The sequence below is a fragment of the Anabrus simplex genome, chromosome 3 (genome assembly GCF_040414725.1).
Source record: "Anabrus simplex isolate iqAnaSimp1 chromosome 3, ASM4041472v1, whole genome shotgun sequence".
NCBI classification, from domain to species: Eukaryota; Metazoa; Arthropoda; class Insecta; order Orthoptera; family Tettigoniidae; genus Anabrus; species Anabrus simplex.
The window spans coordinates 107,715,114-107,733,782 of record NC_090267.1 but is presented as its reverse complement, the minus strand read 5'-3'; the positions used below and the strand labels follow the sequence as shown (position 1 = coordinate 107,733,782).

Here is an 18,669-nt window from a genome sequence, read left to right as displayed (position 1 = left end):
TTCACGTGAACTCATAATAGATCCCAGGGAATCACTGGAGAGGTGGAGGGAATATTTTGAACATCTTCTCAATGTAAAAGGAAATCATCATGGTGGTGTTGCCAACAGCCAAGCTCATGGCGAGGAGGAAAATGATGTTCGTGAAATTATGCTTGAGGAAGTGGAAAGGATAGTAAATAAATTCCATTGTCATAAGGCAGCAGGAATAGATGAAATTAGACCTGAAATGGTGAAGTATAGTGGGAAGGCAGGGATAAAATGGCTTCATAGAGTAGTAAAATTAGCGTGGAGTGTTGGTAAGGTACCTTCAGATTGGACAAAAGCAGTAATTGCACCTATCTATAAGCAAGGGAACAGGAAGGATTGCAACAACTATCGAGGTATCTCATTGATTAGTATACCAGGCAAAGTATTCACTGGCATCTTGGAGGGGAGGGTGCGATCAGTCGTTGAGAGGAAGTTGGATGAAAACCAGTGTGGTTTCAGACCACAGAGAGGCTGTCAGGATCAGATTTTCAGTATGCGCCAGGTAATTGAAAAATGCTACGAGAGGAATAGGCAGTTGTGTTTATGTTTCGTAGATCTAGAGAAAGCATATGACAGGGTACCGAGAGAAAATATGTTCGCCATACTGGGGACTATGGAATTAAAGGTAGGTTATTAAAATCAATCAAAGGCATTTATGTTAACAATTGGGCTTCAGTGAGAATTGATGGTAGAATGAGTTCTTGGTTCAGGGTACTTACAGGGGTTAGACAAGGCTGTAATCTTTCACCTTTGCTGTTCATAGTTTACACGGATCATCTGCTGAAAGGTATAAAATGGCAGGGAGGGATTCAATTAGGTGGAAATGTAGTAAGCAGTTTGGCCTATGCTGATGACTTGGTCTTAATGGCAGACTGTGCCGAAAGCCTGCAGTCTAATATCTTGGAACTTGAAAATAGGTGCAATGAGTATGGTATGAAAATTAGCCTCTCGAAGACTAAATTGATGTCAGTAGGTAAGAAATTCAACAGAATTGAATGTCAGATTGGTGATACAAAGCTAGAACAGGTCGATAATTTCAAGTATTTAGGTTGTGTGTTCTCCCAGGATGGTAATATAGTAAGTGAGATTGAATCAAGGTGTAGTAAAGCTAATGCAGTGAGCTCGCAGTTGCGATCAGCAGTATTCTGTAAGAAGGAAGTCAGCTCCCAGACGAAACTATCTTTACATCGGTCTGTTTTCAGACCAACTTTGCTTTACGGGAGCGAAAGCTGGGTGGACTCAGGATATCTTATTCATAAGTTAGAAGTAACAGACATGAAAGTAGCAAGAATGATTGCTGGTACAAACAGGTGGGAACAATGGCAGGAGGGTACTCGGAATGAGGAGATAAAGTCTAATTTAGGAATGAACTCGATGGATGAAGCTGTACGCATAAACCGGCTTCGGTGGTGGGGTCATGTGAGGCGAATGGAGGAGGATAGGTTACCTAGGAGAATAATGGACTCTGTTATAGAGGGTAAGAGAAGCAGAGGGAGACCAAGACGACGATGGTTAGACTCTGTTTCTAACGATTTAAAGATAAGAGGTATAGAACTAAATGAGGCCACAACACTAGTTGCAAATCGAGGATTGTGGCGACGTTTAGTAAATTCTCAGAGGCTTGCAGACTGAACGCTGAAAGGCATAACAGTCTATAATGATAATGTATGTATGTATGTATGTAGGAACACACAACATGAAATGTTAGTTAACTCTCTTGGTGCCAGGCGGTAGTGCGAGCAACCGCCCTTTAAATTGCCAGAGCCGATCTGGTCGGCCGTTAACAATCCAGTCGGAAGTTGCCAGAGCCGATTACATCGGCCGGCTTAAAATTCTGTGATATACGTAATTTTGAGGCAACCTATATTGAAGTGCATACTTTTGTTACAACCTGTAGTAAAGGGGCTACACGTTATTGTGTGCCTGGCCTTGCTTTGGCAGTTCTAAGAGGGTGTTATACCTTTCACAAGAGTCGTTTTCTGTGTTTACAAATACCGCTAACCGGTCAGTAAGGGATTGCTCCTTGCAGTGAGTGGATTTGTGACAGGAAAATGGCATGTTATTCACGTGATAATTTTTCAGCAGGCATTGATGACAATAAATTAATGTATTTAGAACAGTGCGAAGTTAACGCTGATGATTTATCGGATAGCGATAGGGAATTTAGTTCAGAGAGTAGCGACGAAATTACACCGGACCCGTCCGCGCAATAATCGCAGCTAAAGAAGAGACGTTTAATTGTGTCTAACAGCACTAAAGCTACTCTGAATATGGTGATACATGAATTTAGTGATAACGAATATGATGATGTTTCTGGAGAACATTTTGTGGAAATTTGTCCCAATGAACCCGACAACATTCCTCAACCTTGTCTCCTTCAAGGAAGTTCTTGGACCTAAATATGCCCTACCGTCTGATTCTCCGCCCATATCACACTTCAATTTACTTTTCACTTACTCTCTGCTAAATCTCTTAGTCACATATAGTCCTCTATCATTACCTAAATGCCGGTCTCTGCGGGCCAAGTGTAGCGTGCCTGCCTCTCACCCGGAGGTCATGGGTTCGATTCCCGCCCAGGTCAAGAATTTTCACCTGGTCCTGAGGGTTGGTTCGAGGTTCACTCAATCTAAGTGACCCTCAGTGATTGCAATTGAGGAGATATCCTTGGTGAGAGGCCCCCGGTCTGGAAAACCAAGAATAATTATTGAGAGGATCTGTCTCACTGACCATGATTCACCTCGTAAAGTGCAGGTACCGAACTGAACAGCGGTCGCTTAGTAGGTCAAAGCAAATCACGGCTTTAGTGCCATACATTTCTTAATTTCGTAAATTATGTTGTATTGTAAAATTATTTTTCTAATATATACTACAACCGAAAACGAGAAACTATTTTTTTCTGAAAACAAACACTATAATATCAACTACTATTTTTTACTTATTTAATAATTCAGGATTATTTTAATACTGTGTTGTCCGCACGTAGAAAATTTGTTGTCAGTATTTGCCAAATATCGATACATACACGCGAATTTTATCGGTGAGTAAATTGTCTTGTTTTTATTAGTGATATATGTTTTTTTATTTTTACGTTTTTATTTTTCTCGTTCAAATTATTTATTCTATAGAATTGTATTTAGAAATACATTATACATAATTACGTATAATCTTTTGTAACGTAAACTATTTTTCCAAAGTAGATATTGAGAGAGAAAGTGCGAAAATATTTTTCTCTTCCTAAAAATAAACGTTATCGACAACTATAAATCAACAATAAAACGCTTTTGACTCTTTATATCACTCCAAACCAGTTTCTTATTCTACGTAGTCAGTATGTAGAAAATTTCATGCCGGTATTTGCTATACACCGGTAGATATACGCGAATTTTAAAATACATGTATTTCCACTGAAAACGGCCTGGCACTTTACAGTAGTAGAGTGGAGGCGGAGCTCTGGCCTCTTCCAGCTGATGGGGAGCAGCCGACTAGATCGGCTCTTGGCTCCAAGAGGGTTAAAGAGTTTTTTAAAAAGCATGATGAAAGTTAAAAAACTGTGAAATATTGGTCGTTAAAACAGTCTTGAGATGGAGGTCTTTCTACTTGAATGTTTTGTTGTCCTTTGGCATGGTTTAACTGGTATCTGTATAACGTTGGCTCAATTGTTGTGTTCCAACATGGGCTGATATACATAAGCATTATTGAAGTTGAATCGTCTGATATTTAGTCTGTAAAATGGATAATGCAAACCAAAGTAAGGTTACGTGGCCCGCTTCTATCACCCATGTTCTCTGACTACAGAGTCCAGCTCTCGACTGACCCTGCAGTCGAGACACCAGACGTGTTGCTACAAGGCAGTGGAGTGGGGAAATGGGGCGGGGCTTGAGGGAGAATGGGAGTGTGTGGAATAAAGGGGGCAGTGACTGAAACCGAGTGTAATAATTGTGAGTTCTTATGTTCCTATTTTTTACTACAAATGATCAGAATAAAAGTTTCCCATATTACGTTTTTTTTTTTTTTTTTTTTTTTTTTTCAGTTGTCTCATTTAAGCTGAGGGCTGGGTTCTTATATTGATCCATACTGATGTAAAATTTCTCTAAAATGTTAAGTAGTGGAACGTTTTGTTCAAGCTGTAGAATTTTTAGATCTTGATCGATGGTAGTATAATTGTGATTATAGTCTTTGTGATGGTTAATCATGGCAGAGAAATGATTATTAGATTATTAGTTCAACCATCAATAGGATTTAAAATGAGATTCATAGCCTGTAATATGACTGTGTGATAAGTATTACATGGAATGCAGCTACATCCCTACCATCCACAGAAAGCGAGTCCTGCTGACTTCACACCTTGAGTCGTGTTCCGCCAATGGATCTTGCAGCGCCTTGCGGTCGATTCTCACTTTCCTACATATGTGCTTTTAACACATGAAGCCAGTTTTACCAGAGACAGAATGCTAAATAGTCACAATAATCATGTTTGGGCCGATGAGAATCCCCACGTTACAGTTGTGAAGAGCCATCAGCACAAACTTTCAGTCAGCAAGTGGGCAGGCATAGTCAATGATTACATGGTAGGCCTATTTCTTCTTTCTAAATGCAGCAGTGTTAACAGTGGTGCTCAGAGATGTACTACCTACATTCCTGAAACACATCCCACTTGCCCTTCATCAATGGATGATTCCAATGTGCAGGAGCCCCACCTCACTTTGGACTGAGAGTTCATAAACATCTGGATCAGACATTCCCTGCAAAATGGACAGGAAGAGGAGGTCCTATTTCGTGGCCCACTCGTTTACCTGATCTCACCCTACTTGATTTTTCTTTGCCATGTGAAAAGCCTTGTGTATGAGACACCTGTCGAGACCAAAGAGGATTAAATAAGCTTATAGTAGGTTCCACCTTTTCAGTACATTTACAATGTTGTTATCACATGTTTACAACATTATTTATTACAAATTACAGGACATGTTTCGGTGTACAATTTTTAACACCATCATCAGCTGCATGAAAAGTGTATAGAAACTTGGTGGTCAAAACAATGAACAGCATATTATAATACTTAACTCCTTATATACAGGCAATAAAATGATGTTATAATTAAATTTAACATCTTATTATGCTAGGTTAAAACTAATTTGTGTAGCAAGGAGATTCTTGCATGTCAAAAAATATAAAATTCTTCACTTGGTATGTGAATGGTCTTCGGTTCCTTAATGTCTATAATATTATACACTCGTAATAATAGTTTCACATGCGATCCTAAATTAGAGGATTAGCATAATTTCCCATTTGGCGGACAGCGAATTTTTCGACGGATTTTCAAACTTCTTTTAGCGATTTTCAGCAGTAACAATATCGTCTTTCATCACCAGGAGAAAAAAATAATATAGAACGTACTACGGCATAATAGTCTACTTATTCCCGTTGTATTGAACTTATTCTGCATACTACCACTCGTTTTCTAGACCAGCTCTGGCCAACAGCCTTAGTCAGAATTTGTTACAATCGTTACTGTACTCTTGATGAGCCGAGTAATGTTGTGTTTGATAACGTGTTTCTTTTGATATCAGGATTTTTTGGTACGTCAATATTGTACCGGTTACGACCTGTACATAAGTATTTTTTGAGCATAAGTTACGTTTATTTACCACGCGTAATGTTCCGAGCGCGGATGGTTTGTTTACCAACAGTGAGGACCAGCTAGCGAAGTGTATGACGACTGTGAGCTGTGACGTAGCCACAGGGGCTAGCTAGGCCGCCCGCTCGTCTCAACACGTGTTACCAGCCTTGACTGGTATTTTCTGGATTCCACGTCACTTGTTCTAGTGAGTTCGATGGAGAAAATTAGGAAATTTCTATAATAATTGTGCTAGCGAGTCGAGCGATATGTCATCTTGTTTGGGATCACCTAAACGTCCCAATGCTCGAGTTTCAAGCAAATCCATCGAGGGATTCGGGAGATATTCAATCAAACCGTATTATGACGTAGACATCCCGGATTGAATAAAAAGGGGACCTACTGTAGCCTATTCACACAGTCTCAGCTGAGTAGTCAGCGAGGACACTCTTGCTGCTACTATCATCGTGGAACTTTGTCATTATACAAGTGTAGGAAGACGATTCTTCCAAGTTTTATTAAGTGGACTCATAAGACTTCGAGTGTTGTGGAAATTTTTCTAAGTCTTCGTAATTGAACTCAGAATATTTACAAGTGTTCATTGAATGGACTTGTATTATTTACGTGTCATCGAAGTTGGAATTTTTCTAAGTGTTAATTGAATGGACTTGTGTTATTTTCATGGGTTCGAGACCCGAATTCTTCTAAGTGTTCACTGAACATTATTTACGTGTCTTCGAAGTTGGAATTTCTCTAAGTGTTAACTGAATGGACTTGTATTATTTATGCGTCTTCGAAGCTGGAATTTTTCTAAGTGTTCACTGAACGGACTTGTATTATTTACACGTAAACGAGATTGGAACTTTCCTAAGTGTTCGTAAAATGGACTTGTGTTTTTTACATGGAATATTTGCAACTGTTGAGGAACTCATTCTTCTAATAGACAGTGATTGATTAACATTGCTAGTGATGAACTTTAACTTTCCAACGGCTTTGAACAGAGTCAGGATTTCACTTGCATTTACTCAAAGACTTGTACATTTGCCAGTGTTGGTTTAAAGGACTTATAAATTTCGTCAGTGGATTTATTTATGTGAATGGACTTGTGTTTTTGTCAGTGGTCACTCAAAGACTTTATGAATTTCACCAGTGATTAACTTTAAATATATTCAGACTTCCAAGTGAATGGACTTGTGTTTTTTCATTCGAGTTTAGGCAAAGACTTGCACCTTCACCAGTAATGAACTTTGAGTTTAACTATAATTTCACAAGAAGGGACTTGTATTTTTCGTTGCCAAACGTTATTTAGAGACGAAGATTTTCCTAGTGATGAACTCTAAAATTATTAATACCACTCATATCATTTTAGGAGTGTTGGAAGTCTTGATGTACAATTATCAAGATCTCAGCTTATAAGTTGATCATCCAAGGTGTTCATGGACTCGGTGCTACTAGTGACCTTGGGAACATCAATCCTCTCAGTCTCATTAGACTGAGGTAGTACGTGACTATCTACAACATCGCCTGGATCATCGGGGCTCAACCCGGGCCTCAGAGTTCGAGACATCTCTACTCGCCGTCAATCCAGACAGTCCAGCTGCCTCTGTCTGGAGTCCCTGGAATCCCTGGAGTCTTCTGGAACGTGCTTCAACCAGCTTAGCTTGGTGAGCTGGAGAACCCAAGCCATACTATTGGAATACGAGGAAGACAGTCCATTTCTACTTAGAGGTGATGTGCAAATTCATGACTTATTTGAATAAACTCTTATACAATCAGAGTCAAAGTTTTTCTGTAGATAGGACCCTACCTCCTGTACCGAGCCCTAGCTACAATTAATCCAGTTTTGCCCTGAGATTTCTATTTCATGCCCCTATCAAATTTAATCTGAGAGTCAGGCTCTTTTACTGGTACAATATGTCAAAATAAAAGGTTAAAAAGTCGTCAGATATTTCGTAAAGAGTGGTTAAATTTCAAAGGCTAGTTGGTTGAGTTGCCCAGTGATCCCAAATACGGACGGTGCATCTATTGGCAATGCAATCGTCATCAGTGTACCACTCTAGTCGTCCGGATGTGGTTAACAAACCTCCTCCACTCCTTTCTGTCCTTCCACTTTTCCTGCTCAATTACTTCCATCACATCCTATCTAGCTTCTCTAATTTCCTTCCAAATCTGATCCATCCATCTTCTTCTCAGTCTTCCAACTGATCTCTTTCCCTTAAATTCTCTTTCCAATCCCCTTCTTGCTACCCGTTCCTTTCCCATTATTTTTACATGTCCGAACCATGTCAGTCTTGCTTTCTGTATGTTCTGTACTAACAGTTCAATATTTAGCTCTTCTCTGATTTTAATATTTTGAATTCTACATGTTCTTGTTTTTTAACTGATGTTCTTAAAATTTTCATTTCTACTGCTTGGATCTTACTATCTTGTCTCTTATTAGTTACCAGCGTTTCTAGTCTGTTTATATAATGCTAATTTCGTTCTCTTGGGTTCTTTGTCATCCCATAAAAGCTCTCTGTAATTATCAGAAACAATGAAAACAGTAATGAAAGTGAAAATAACTTTTGAAATAGATTTGAAAATTTCCGTATGTGCTTTGCTGCTGTGAACTGCCAGCATATATTTTGAAAAAGAATAGTAACATGTGGCTTCATATGAAACCACAGGACTTCAACCCAGCACATCTCCTTCAGAGCATATAGTGCAGGGGGGGGGGGAGAAGATTATGAACTCCTGTTCTGAAACTGGTGAGTGTTGAGTTAATCTCTTTTATTAAAACAGCTGGTATATGCTATTTTGCTTCAGTTCGAAATTTAGCAGAATTTAGCGGATTTTCAACTAAAATTTAGCGGAGAAAAATGTATGGGTTGGCAACACTAAACGTATGTTACGATTTGTACTTCCGAATGTAATACATAGAATACTGGAAACATTCTCTCGGTAACTGTGGCTGTTGAAAGCCAAACCCTTATTTTTAAGTAAATTTCATGCTTGTTCTCCACATTTATCAGACCAGGATTTGCCTAAACATCTGTAAACGAGATAAGAGATACTGCACTTTTTAGGTTAGCTATGCTAGCAAGAAGTTCATTGATGGGAAGATTAAAAATAAATAACATGAAAGTTTGCTGCATTTATGGATATCTACAGGTATGGCTGTAATGCGTTTCATTATCATAATGTTTCATTTCATACGATCGACGTCTCCATTTTTTTATTAACGCATAGTATGTTTTGTTTGGCATCTCCGAAAATCATTAAGTTGGGACGTAAAATTATTATTATTATTATTATTATTATTATTATTATTATTATTTGTGAGGTACGTTGGCGAGTAAAACAATCGTTATGATTAGAATGTTTTTATCATGTTTTAAATCTACTTCTCTCAAAAAGACTATTTTGACCCGAGTTACGAGATATTAAACGAACACTTTGTTAATGATCTCGCCTGTTATATTAATAGCAACAACCGTGAATATTTCTAAACTAATCTTGCTTCCTCATCCCGAGGTGGTGCAGCTCTTTCTAGACAGGCCCCCAGTGGAAGGGAATTGCATGTACCAATTTAAACACTTATCAACTTTCCTGCCATTTGTAAATCTCTGGCAATATTGCGCCGGAAATTGAACTCAGGCTCCCAAGAACGACAGCTAATTGTGCTAACCATTATGCTGGCGGACATTCTTAACTACAAAACACAGACATATACACATGACTGATGCGTGCTTGCAATGCGCGGGCCAGACACAAAACTATTCACCTATTTGTGCAATGTCATCAAAGCTGCAGTAGGTCTGCACTATGGAGGCGGACATTTATTAACTAAGAAATACAGATGTCCCACATGACTTTGACGTTTTCATTGCGTGGGTCGTACGGATGAAACTATTCATGAATTTGTGTGATGTCATCAGAGCTGTAGTAAGGCTTGTACCCACTTCGTTGGGGGGTCTTGTATGCAAGATTTTTTTTTCATTTTCTTTGTCTCGAAAAGCCAGGGGAGGGGTCTAATACACGAGTAAATGCAATATTTATCACTGTGATGGGGGTCTTCAAAGCACTCGTGTTATATTCCTTTCCACAACATAATAATCCACGGTATAGCAAACTTCTATTGTATCTAGGTTCTATCAAACTCTTGTATTCAATTATGACGCACATCTACGCAAAATAGAACTTACAACAACCAATGCACCTATGGAACAACCAACTTCTACTGTGTGTACCATGGCATGAAACGTAGGTTAAAAGGACTAGGTTATGCATACAAGCACATCAATTGAAAACATTGCCTACTTGTGAGGCCTGACAGTACTATGAAACAAATGGGGCATGTTAAATATCAGAATCTTCTTCTTCTTCTTCTTCTTCTTCTTCTTCTTCTTCTTCTTCTTCTTCTTCTTCTTCTTCTTCTTCTTCTTCTTCTTCTTCTTCTTCTTCTTCTTCTTCTTGGCCTTTTCCCAATTTATAAGGGTCATTACTTCATGTGGATCTGGCTCAATTATAAGGCCAGAAGCCTTTCCAGACACCAACTCCCTTTGGAGCGATGCATTCACTACCGAGTGTTTCTGTGGTGGTTAGCAGTGTGATGTGTTGTATGTAGAACAGATCTGTATTCAGCTAAACACAAACATCCAGTCTCCAAGCCTGAGGCAGTATGCATATGCAGCTAAAATTCCCAAACTGATGGGGAACCGAACCCGAGGCTCTCTGAGCTGAAAGTCGCTATACTGTTCATTCAACTAAGGAGCCAGACTATTTCAATGTGTAAATTCTGTAATATTGAAAATGCTTCTAACATGCACTTGAAGAAAATGCTGAAAACTTAAAGTGGATCAAACTCAAAACATCCATAATCGGTGCAAATTAACTTACATCTTTGAGAGGGCTTGGTTGCAAAATACCACAATACTGCCGCCATTTTCTACGTATAATGCCGACCACTCTTCCCGTTGGTGTCTTCTCTATTTGTTTAGCAGTTTTCTTTGGCAAAGTTTCAACTGCTATGTCCAAGACATCACCTATAAAGAGGAATTCAACATTTCTCTATGTTACTACCAATATACATAACATTACTTAAATATCATAAACTACCGATATTCATAACACTGCTAAAATATCGTTAAGTTTTCTGTACACATTAAATTTTTTCACATTAACTACTGGATTGTAGGAATATGTAAAGACATGACCAAAACAAAGAACTTAATAATAGGGTAAATAACTTACATGGCTTGAGCTAATGCATATTGTTCACAGCAGCATTGAATGCAGCCACTTTTATCCAGAGGGATATCAAATTTCTTGGGCAGGGAGGGATACAAACATTATAGGAATCAATTTATTATGGTGGATCGAAAAGTAACGCACAATATTTTTTTTGTTAATATTTAATGAGAAAGAAAAACAAAACATTACAGGTTTTTCGTATTTTTCAACACAGGAACCTACTTTCTCCAGATATTTCTCCCACCTTGACACCAAGTTGAATATGCTTCAATCATAGAGCCCTGTTCCCTGGGAATACAGCCACATGGAATGACCAATTTCACTTCTTCATCTAACCCGAAGTGTTCATGTCCTAGGAATTTCTTCAGTGGTCCAATGAGGTGAAAGTCAGTACAAGGTCTGGACTGTATTGTGAATGACTGAGTACCTCCCAGCCATACTTCTCAATGTATGCACGAACAGAACAGAAGGGGTGGGTAATAGAGAAGTATTTCCAGAAGGGTATACAGTCTATCACAGAGACCGAGTAGATAAAATGGGTGGGGGGTGTTTATTCTGGTGAAGGAAACTGATTGCTCACATGAATGGTTTACTGATGAAAGGGATGAAATATTAGGGATAAAATTAGTTTGTGATAATAAAGATTATACCACCAGTTTACAATGAAGTGAAAACAGCAATTAATGCACTTAAAAACTACAAAGCAGCAGAAGAGAATCAAATAGTAGCAGAAATATGGAAGAATGCAAATGATCAGACTATTCAAAACCTACATAAATACATCATTGATATTTGGAACACGGAGAAGCTTCCCGAGGAATGGAATACAGCCATAATCCACCTGCTACATGAGAAAGGTGATCGCTCCGATCCAAATAATTATCGGGGCATATCTTTGCTTGATATTACATACAATATTTTATCCAAGATTATATACACAAGAATCCAAGAACAACTCGACCAAGAACTTGGAGAATATCAGGGAGGATTTCGACCAGGTAGAAGCTGTCCAGATCAAATCATTAGTTTAAAATGGATAATGAAGCACCAAAGAGTTCGAAGTAAGGGTCTAGTCATCACGTTTGTAGATTTAAAAAAAGCATACGACAGTATTCTTCGGGAATCATTATTAAAAAGCGTTCAAGAATTTCGCTTACACCAAAAACTTGTTAACCTCATTAGTATGACTTTTAAAAATACGAAGGCAGAAGTTAAATTTAGAGGTGAATAATCAGAATCATTCACTATAAGATCTGGACTTCAACAAGGAGACGAACTTTCACAATTGTTATTTAACTGTGCATTGGAGAAGGTTATGCGTGAATGGAACAAGAAATGCCAACCAACTATCAAGATCGGTAGAAATATTAAACTCAACTGCCTTGCTTTTGCGGACGATTTAGCATTACAGTAGAGTCTCGCTCAACTGACCTTCGCTTATCCGACATTCCGTGTTATCCGACATTGGTAGGCTTAATTTGAACTTTAGATTGAGGCAATTCTGGGACACCCGGTGTGGAGGGTGCGACCGTGGGACAAGCACTGGTAGTCATGCGGTAGGACCGGGTTTTTCTCAAGGACAGGTGCAGAGAGTTTTCAGTCATTGTTCAGTGTAGTATTGGTTGGGTGCGGATGTTATAGTTTTCATATCTTCTGTGAGTATGGCGAGTAAACGGAAGAAAGTGATTGCTTCTGTGGAAGACAAGTTGAGTGGGTTAAAGAGACTGGACAAAGGGGAAACTCTTCAAAATTTTTCTTCAGATTATGGTGTTGGACGTGTTACAGTGGAAGACTGGAAACATAAGAGGGAAGAAATTGAAAAGTGGTGCTCTGCCAGAGCAACAAGTGATGCACTGAAAATTAGAAAAACAATGAAAAATGTGAGTATGAAAAAGTAAGTGAAGCACTATTTATTTGGTTCACTAAAAACCTGGAAAAAGGCCTATCAATATCTGGCCCCATTCTGTAAGAAGAGGTGGTGTATTTCCAGAAGGAGTTTAATGAAGTGGACCCTAATTTTACTGCCAGTGTTGAGTGGCTTGAACAGTGGAAAAAAACTGTACGGCATTGGGCAGCTTTATATCTGTGGAGAAAAACTATCAGCTAAATCCAATGAGGTTGTGAAATTTAAAAAGGAATTTCAAGAAATAATTCTTGCTGAAGGATTAACCGGTGATCAGATTTTTAATTGTGATATGACTGGGCTGAATTTCAATATACTGCCATCAAAACTCTCGCAGCCCAAGCCAAGACATCTGCACCTGGCTACAAGCGTAGTAAGGAAAGAGTTTCTGTTCTTGCCCGTAGTAATATTACTGGGAACTTAAAAGCAAAATTGCTTATGATCGGTAAAGCAAAGAAGCCTAGGACATTTAAAAATATTTCTGTTAATGTTCCTGTTCATATTCCTCCCTCCTAACGTGACGTCATTATGCCACCAATGGACCAAGGAGTGATGGAAGCATTGAAGAGGAAATATCGGCAGAAACTCCTTTCACCCCTTATAGAGAAAATGGACGATGGTAAGGACATGGTAGAAAAGTTAAAATAAAACAACATGAAAGACGTGACATACTGGATAGCGCAGTCTTGGGAAGAAGTTGAAACAATGACATTAGAAAGTCTTGGAACATATTGTTGAGTGAGGTTGAACATCGAGAGGAGGTGGTAGAAGAAGACATGGAAAACAATGTTCCCTTACTGAATTGCATTCCAGGCTGTAAGGATGCTATGCCTCAAGATGTGAGTAAAGTGCTGTGCACAAGATCAGCTGTTTGAACCAACGGACCCTGATATTATTGGTTTTGTAAATGCTAATGAAAATTAGTATGATGATGAAGAAGAAGAAGTATGAGGCATTGCAGAACAAAAGGAGAAAACGATGACTAACAGTGAAGGATTATAGTCGATGGTGGGATCTCGCAGCAAGAAAACATGAATCAACAGGCAAGCAGACAATGTTGACAAGTTTCTTTTCATAAGACATTTGGAATGTTTTCGTTCAATACTGCATCTACTGTACAATTGAATTGATATGTCAATAAATAGAGTACCGTAAAAGTAATACAGTATAGCCTTCCTGTTTGTTTCAGTTCATTTTCAAAGTTATTCTGTATTATCCGACATTTTCGGTGATCCGACGTACTCCAGGTCCCGTTTAGGTCGGATAATCGAGACTCTACTGTACTTGCAAATACAACAGAAGAGGCTAAATTTCAAAGTGAACAACTAGAAATTATAGCCAAAAAAATGGGATTACAAATTTAATTTGAAAAAACAGAAATGATGCCAACTTTTAAAGTTGATTTACCAGTTATTCAACTGAACAGTAATAAAGCGATTAAAATTGTTCAGAAATTCAAATATCTTGGGGAAATAATAATATGGAACACAAATGAAAAAGAAGCAATAGAACACAGAACAACTAACTTACAACAACTTACCTGGCCAACCTAAAAAAAAAAAAAAATCTCTTTCGATAAACGCTAAGCTGAAACACTATAATTCCATAGTTAAACCAGAGGCAATGTATGCTAGTGAAACTTTATTCAAATTAAATGTAAAATCTACAACAGACAAATTACAGAAAACTGATAGATGAATTCTTAGAACAATTATTAATAAAAAACACCAAGTTGATGGACAGTTGAGATTGTTGTCTAACAACATTGTCTATCGTGAATGTGAATCAATAATATCTACAATGCGTAAAAGAAGAATTTCCTTTTTCTGTCACATATCAAGATTACCAGATACCGGGATATTGAAACAAATATTGGATTACTTTTTGAAAAATAAAATCAATAATAATTGGTTCAAAGTAGTTTGGGATGATTCGGAAGAATTGGGTCTAACTCGGCAACAAATCAAAGACAGAAAAGAGAAGAGAATTTTGAAGAACAAAAGCATAAATCTCAAACTAAAAACAGTTGAACGGAAACAATATACTATATCGGACGCACAAAGGGCTTCCAGGTCGGAGAGGATGAGAAAGTTCTGGGAGAAGAAAAAGAAGAAATTAACTCAAATGTATTGATTTAAGTGCTCCAATGTGGGCGTAAAATATGTAAATAAATAATAAATAGAGCAGGTGGGAATTACAGGAACATATAGGCCTGGAAGAGAGGAAAGAGACATGGAAATATTTGAGACATTAATAGATTATACTCATAAAAACAAAATGATATGGTATTTTTTTATTTTATTTTTTATTTTATTTTTTTGCAAGTTGCTTTACACCGCACCGACACTGATAGGTCTTATGGCGACGATGAGACAGAACGGGGCTAGGGGTGGGAAGGAAGCAGCCGTGGCCTTAATTAAGGTACAGCCCCAGCATTTGCCTTGTGTAAAAAGGGGAAACCAAGGAAAACCTTCTTCAGGGCTGCCGACAGTGGGGTTCGAACCCATTATCTGCCGAATACTGGATACTGGCCCGAATTAAGCGGCTGCAGCTATCAAGCTCAGTATGGTAATAATTGGGGGAGATCTAAACTTGCCTGAATTTGAACGGATGGAGCTGCAAGTGAAGCCCATGAGAAGAAACTGGCAAATAAGTTAATTTAGGAGGGTGAATTTACACAAGTAGTACAAGCACCAACTTGTCTCAATAACTTACTAGATGTATTCTTGGTTAAACCATCGGAAATTGTTGATAACACCAAGGTAAATGAAGGGATAGGTGATCATAAGGCTGTAGTAATGGATGTAGGACTGGTGCCAAAAAGGCTTAATAAGAGGGTCACACAAGATAAGAAATTGTACAGAAAAACTAAAGTTGAAGAATTTGGGACTTACCTTAAATCACAATTCGGTTGTTGGATAAGTGAAGGGAGTAATGTAGATACACTTTGGGAAAACTTTAAAGGAATAATTTGGGAAGGAGAGAAGAGATTTGTACCTGTTGGGACCTCAGACCCTGTTTCTTATACAAGGGAAATAAGTTAATTAAAAAATGTAGAATTGTTTCAGAGAAATTTAACTGCTTCAGCAAGAAAAAGCAGCAGGGAGAGATCAAATTACTGGGGAGGTATTAAAGACAATCGGGTGGTACCTAGTGCCTTATTTAAAATTTCTCTTTGACTATATCATAAATAACAGTGTAATACCAAAGGAATGGAAGGATTCTATAATAATACCAATTTATAAAGGAGTGATAAAAGGAAACCTGAGAACTACAGACAAGTCAGCCTGACCAGTATAGTTTGTAAAATACTGGAGAGTTTAATAGCAAAGTATATTAGAGGGGTATGTGAAGATAAAAATTGGTTCATGAAGAGCCAGTATGGATTTAAAAAGAAATTTTCTTGTGAAGCACAACTGGTGGGTTTTCAGCAGGACATATCAGATAAGTTGGATTCGGGATGCCAGTTGGATTGCGTAGCCAACAACCTTTCCAAGGCATCTGACAGAGTGGAACATGAAATCGTCGTCAGCCACTACTCGTTTCCGAAAATACGTTTTTCTCCTGCAGTTCCTCTTAAAGTCTGTTGGCTCTGTGGAGATGTTGCTGATGACTGACCAAGCCAATCTTTGCATGAAATATGCGGCCACACAAGTCACTTCTAAAGGTGGGTGGAGGACGTGGCTGGATCTGACGTAGTTTCCGCTTTTCATGTGTTTCAATTTCTTGTCTGCGACGTGCCTGCTCGAACAGTAAGACACCTTCTGCAGTAGCTTTGTACCAGATAACACGGTTTTGTGCAGTTGTTGCTCAGGTGCTAGCATTTATGTTGGTGCTATTCATGGTCTTCTTAACAACTTGACGTACTTTGACGGATCTCTCCGTCCGAACGTTGTGTTTATTTCCGGACCCGCTCCAAGCCGGTTTCCTTTGTGAAAGGATTTGATATTAGTAGGGTAACCTCTTGACAGATGGAATCACTGTTTTATTCCATTTATGTATTTGATAAACACGTCTGTGCAGTTATTTCGCGGAAAAAATAACCAGTATTTTAGCAACCTCATCGTAAGCGAAATCATGGCTGCCTCCATGTTGAGTGACGAAGCGATTATATGGGAATTTTTAGAAGAGAATGACATTGATATAGAAATAAGCGACGAAGAATTTAGTGGATATGGAAAGTAGTGAAAGTAGTTTGTGTGATAGAAACTTTAGCGCTGGTACGGGTGAACAAAGTGCTGTTTTGCCGTCAAATATGTCACTGAATATTAAGCCTACAACTGATGCCGCACCAGCAGCTTCTAATCATGTTTTACACGATAGGGAATGGAACTAGGAGCACATAAGTAATACTCCAGAGTATCATTCATGCATCGCAAGTGGTGAAATAGTGTTTTTCAAAGGCACCTAGGACAATGCCCAAACGAACTACAAGTTGTCAACGAATTTCTAACAGCAGACTTTATGGGAACATCGAACCAATGAGGTAAATGCTTATGAAAGTAAATGTCTTGTATCGGCTGCTGAGGATATAAATAGGGTAATGTCATTTGGAAAGGAATACTGGTTTCCTGTATCTGTGGATGAAATGAAGGCCAGATTACCTTGAAGTAGTAATGTATGATGGAAAAAAGACGTTCAGACCCAATCTTGTTGCTGACTACAACTGTGAAAAGGGTGGTGTTGATTCCCATGACCAGAGACTCGCATCATTCCCCTTGATGAGGAAGTATGTAAAAGGACACAAAAAATATACTTCTATATGCTAGACATGACACTTCTGAATTTCTACATCATTCATCCCCTCCTCAACACTGAAAAAAAGCGAGTAGGCTTTACCACTTTCCGGATCAATTTGGCCGAACAGCTGTTGGCAAGTGTGACCTTGCCTGACTATCCAAAATAAGGCACCCGAGCCCTGGGGATACACCACTGAGACTTCAAGAGAGGCACTGGGGACACTTTCCAACCAAAATACCCCCAACAACGAAGAAGGTTATCCCATCACGGAGATGCAAAGTCTGTGTGACACGGGGTCTGAGGAAGGAATCTTCATTTGAATGCCACTGGTGCAAGGTGGCGATGCACGAATATGACTGTTTTATGACCTACCGTATTCATAAAGACTTCACAAAGTACATCTGACAGTAGTTTGGATATTTTCTCTCATTACGTTGTTGTAAAGCATGCTTTTTCAGTGTCGGCGATAATATCATGTAAAGTAATGAAAATAAATGGTACACCAATGCATAAATAAGTTCAGTTAAATGGTATGTGAATGGGTTAAACTGATTTTTATAACATTTCAAAGGAGCACCTTGAGGGTTTTTGCCATGACCAATCTCACCGCAGAAAAGTTGTTTAGGAAGTCTGCTATCATTCATACGCTGGATGTGACCAAGTCATCTAAGCCAATGAGGGATGATGAAGGCTTCTATGCTCTTCATATGTGCCTTGTCAAGAACTGCTGCACTGCTTATGTAGTCCACCCATTTTGATGTTCATGATGGATCTAAGTTTCTGCTAATGGAAGCATTCCAGTGTCTTTATGTCACGATGATAAAGTGTCCAGATTTCACATCCATATAGTAATGTCGTTATGACTACAACATGGAATATTATTAAAGAAACTGGAGGGAATAGGATTAGACATAAGATATGTTGGATAGGAACATTTCTAAATGCAAGGGTCCAAAAATCAAAGTAGGAAATCATGTATCACAGGAAGAGAAAGTTTGGAAGGGAACCCCACAGGGTAGTATAATCAGCCCATTACTATTCTTAATATATGCAAATGATTTGATTTGGGGAACAATATAACATCAAAAATAAGATTGTATGCAGATGACGTAATTGTTTATAGGGAAATAAATAACATAGAGGATTGTACGGA

At 38.5% G+C, this 18,669-nt stretch overlaps 1 protein-coding gene across 1 annotated transcript in view; it reads right to left on the bottom strand.

The window, feature by feature from the left end:
* Dis3 (exosome complex exonuclease RRP44-like protein Dis3) overlaps positions 1-18,669 on the bottom strand; it is a 403,141-nt gene that overhangs the window by 249,117 nt on the left and 135,355 nt on the right. Inside the window, exon 7 of the mRNA XM_067142669.2 lies at positions 10,520-10,665. Within this exon, the coding sequence (XP_066998770.1) occupies positions 10,520-10,665 (146 nt within the window). The remainder of the gene's footprint in view (positions 1-10,519; positions 10,666-18,669) is intronic.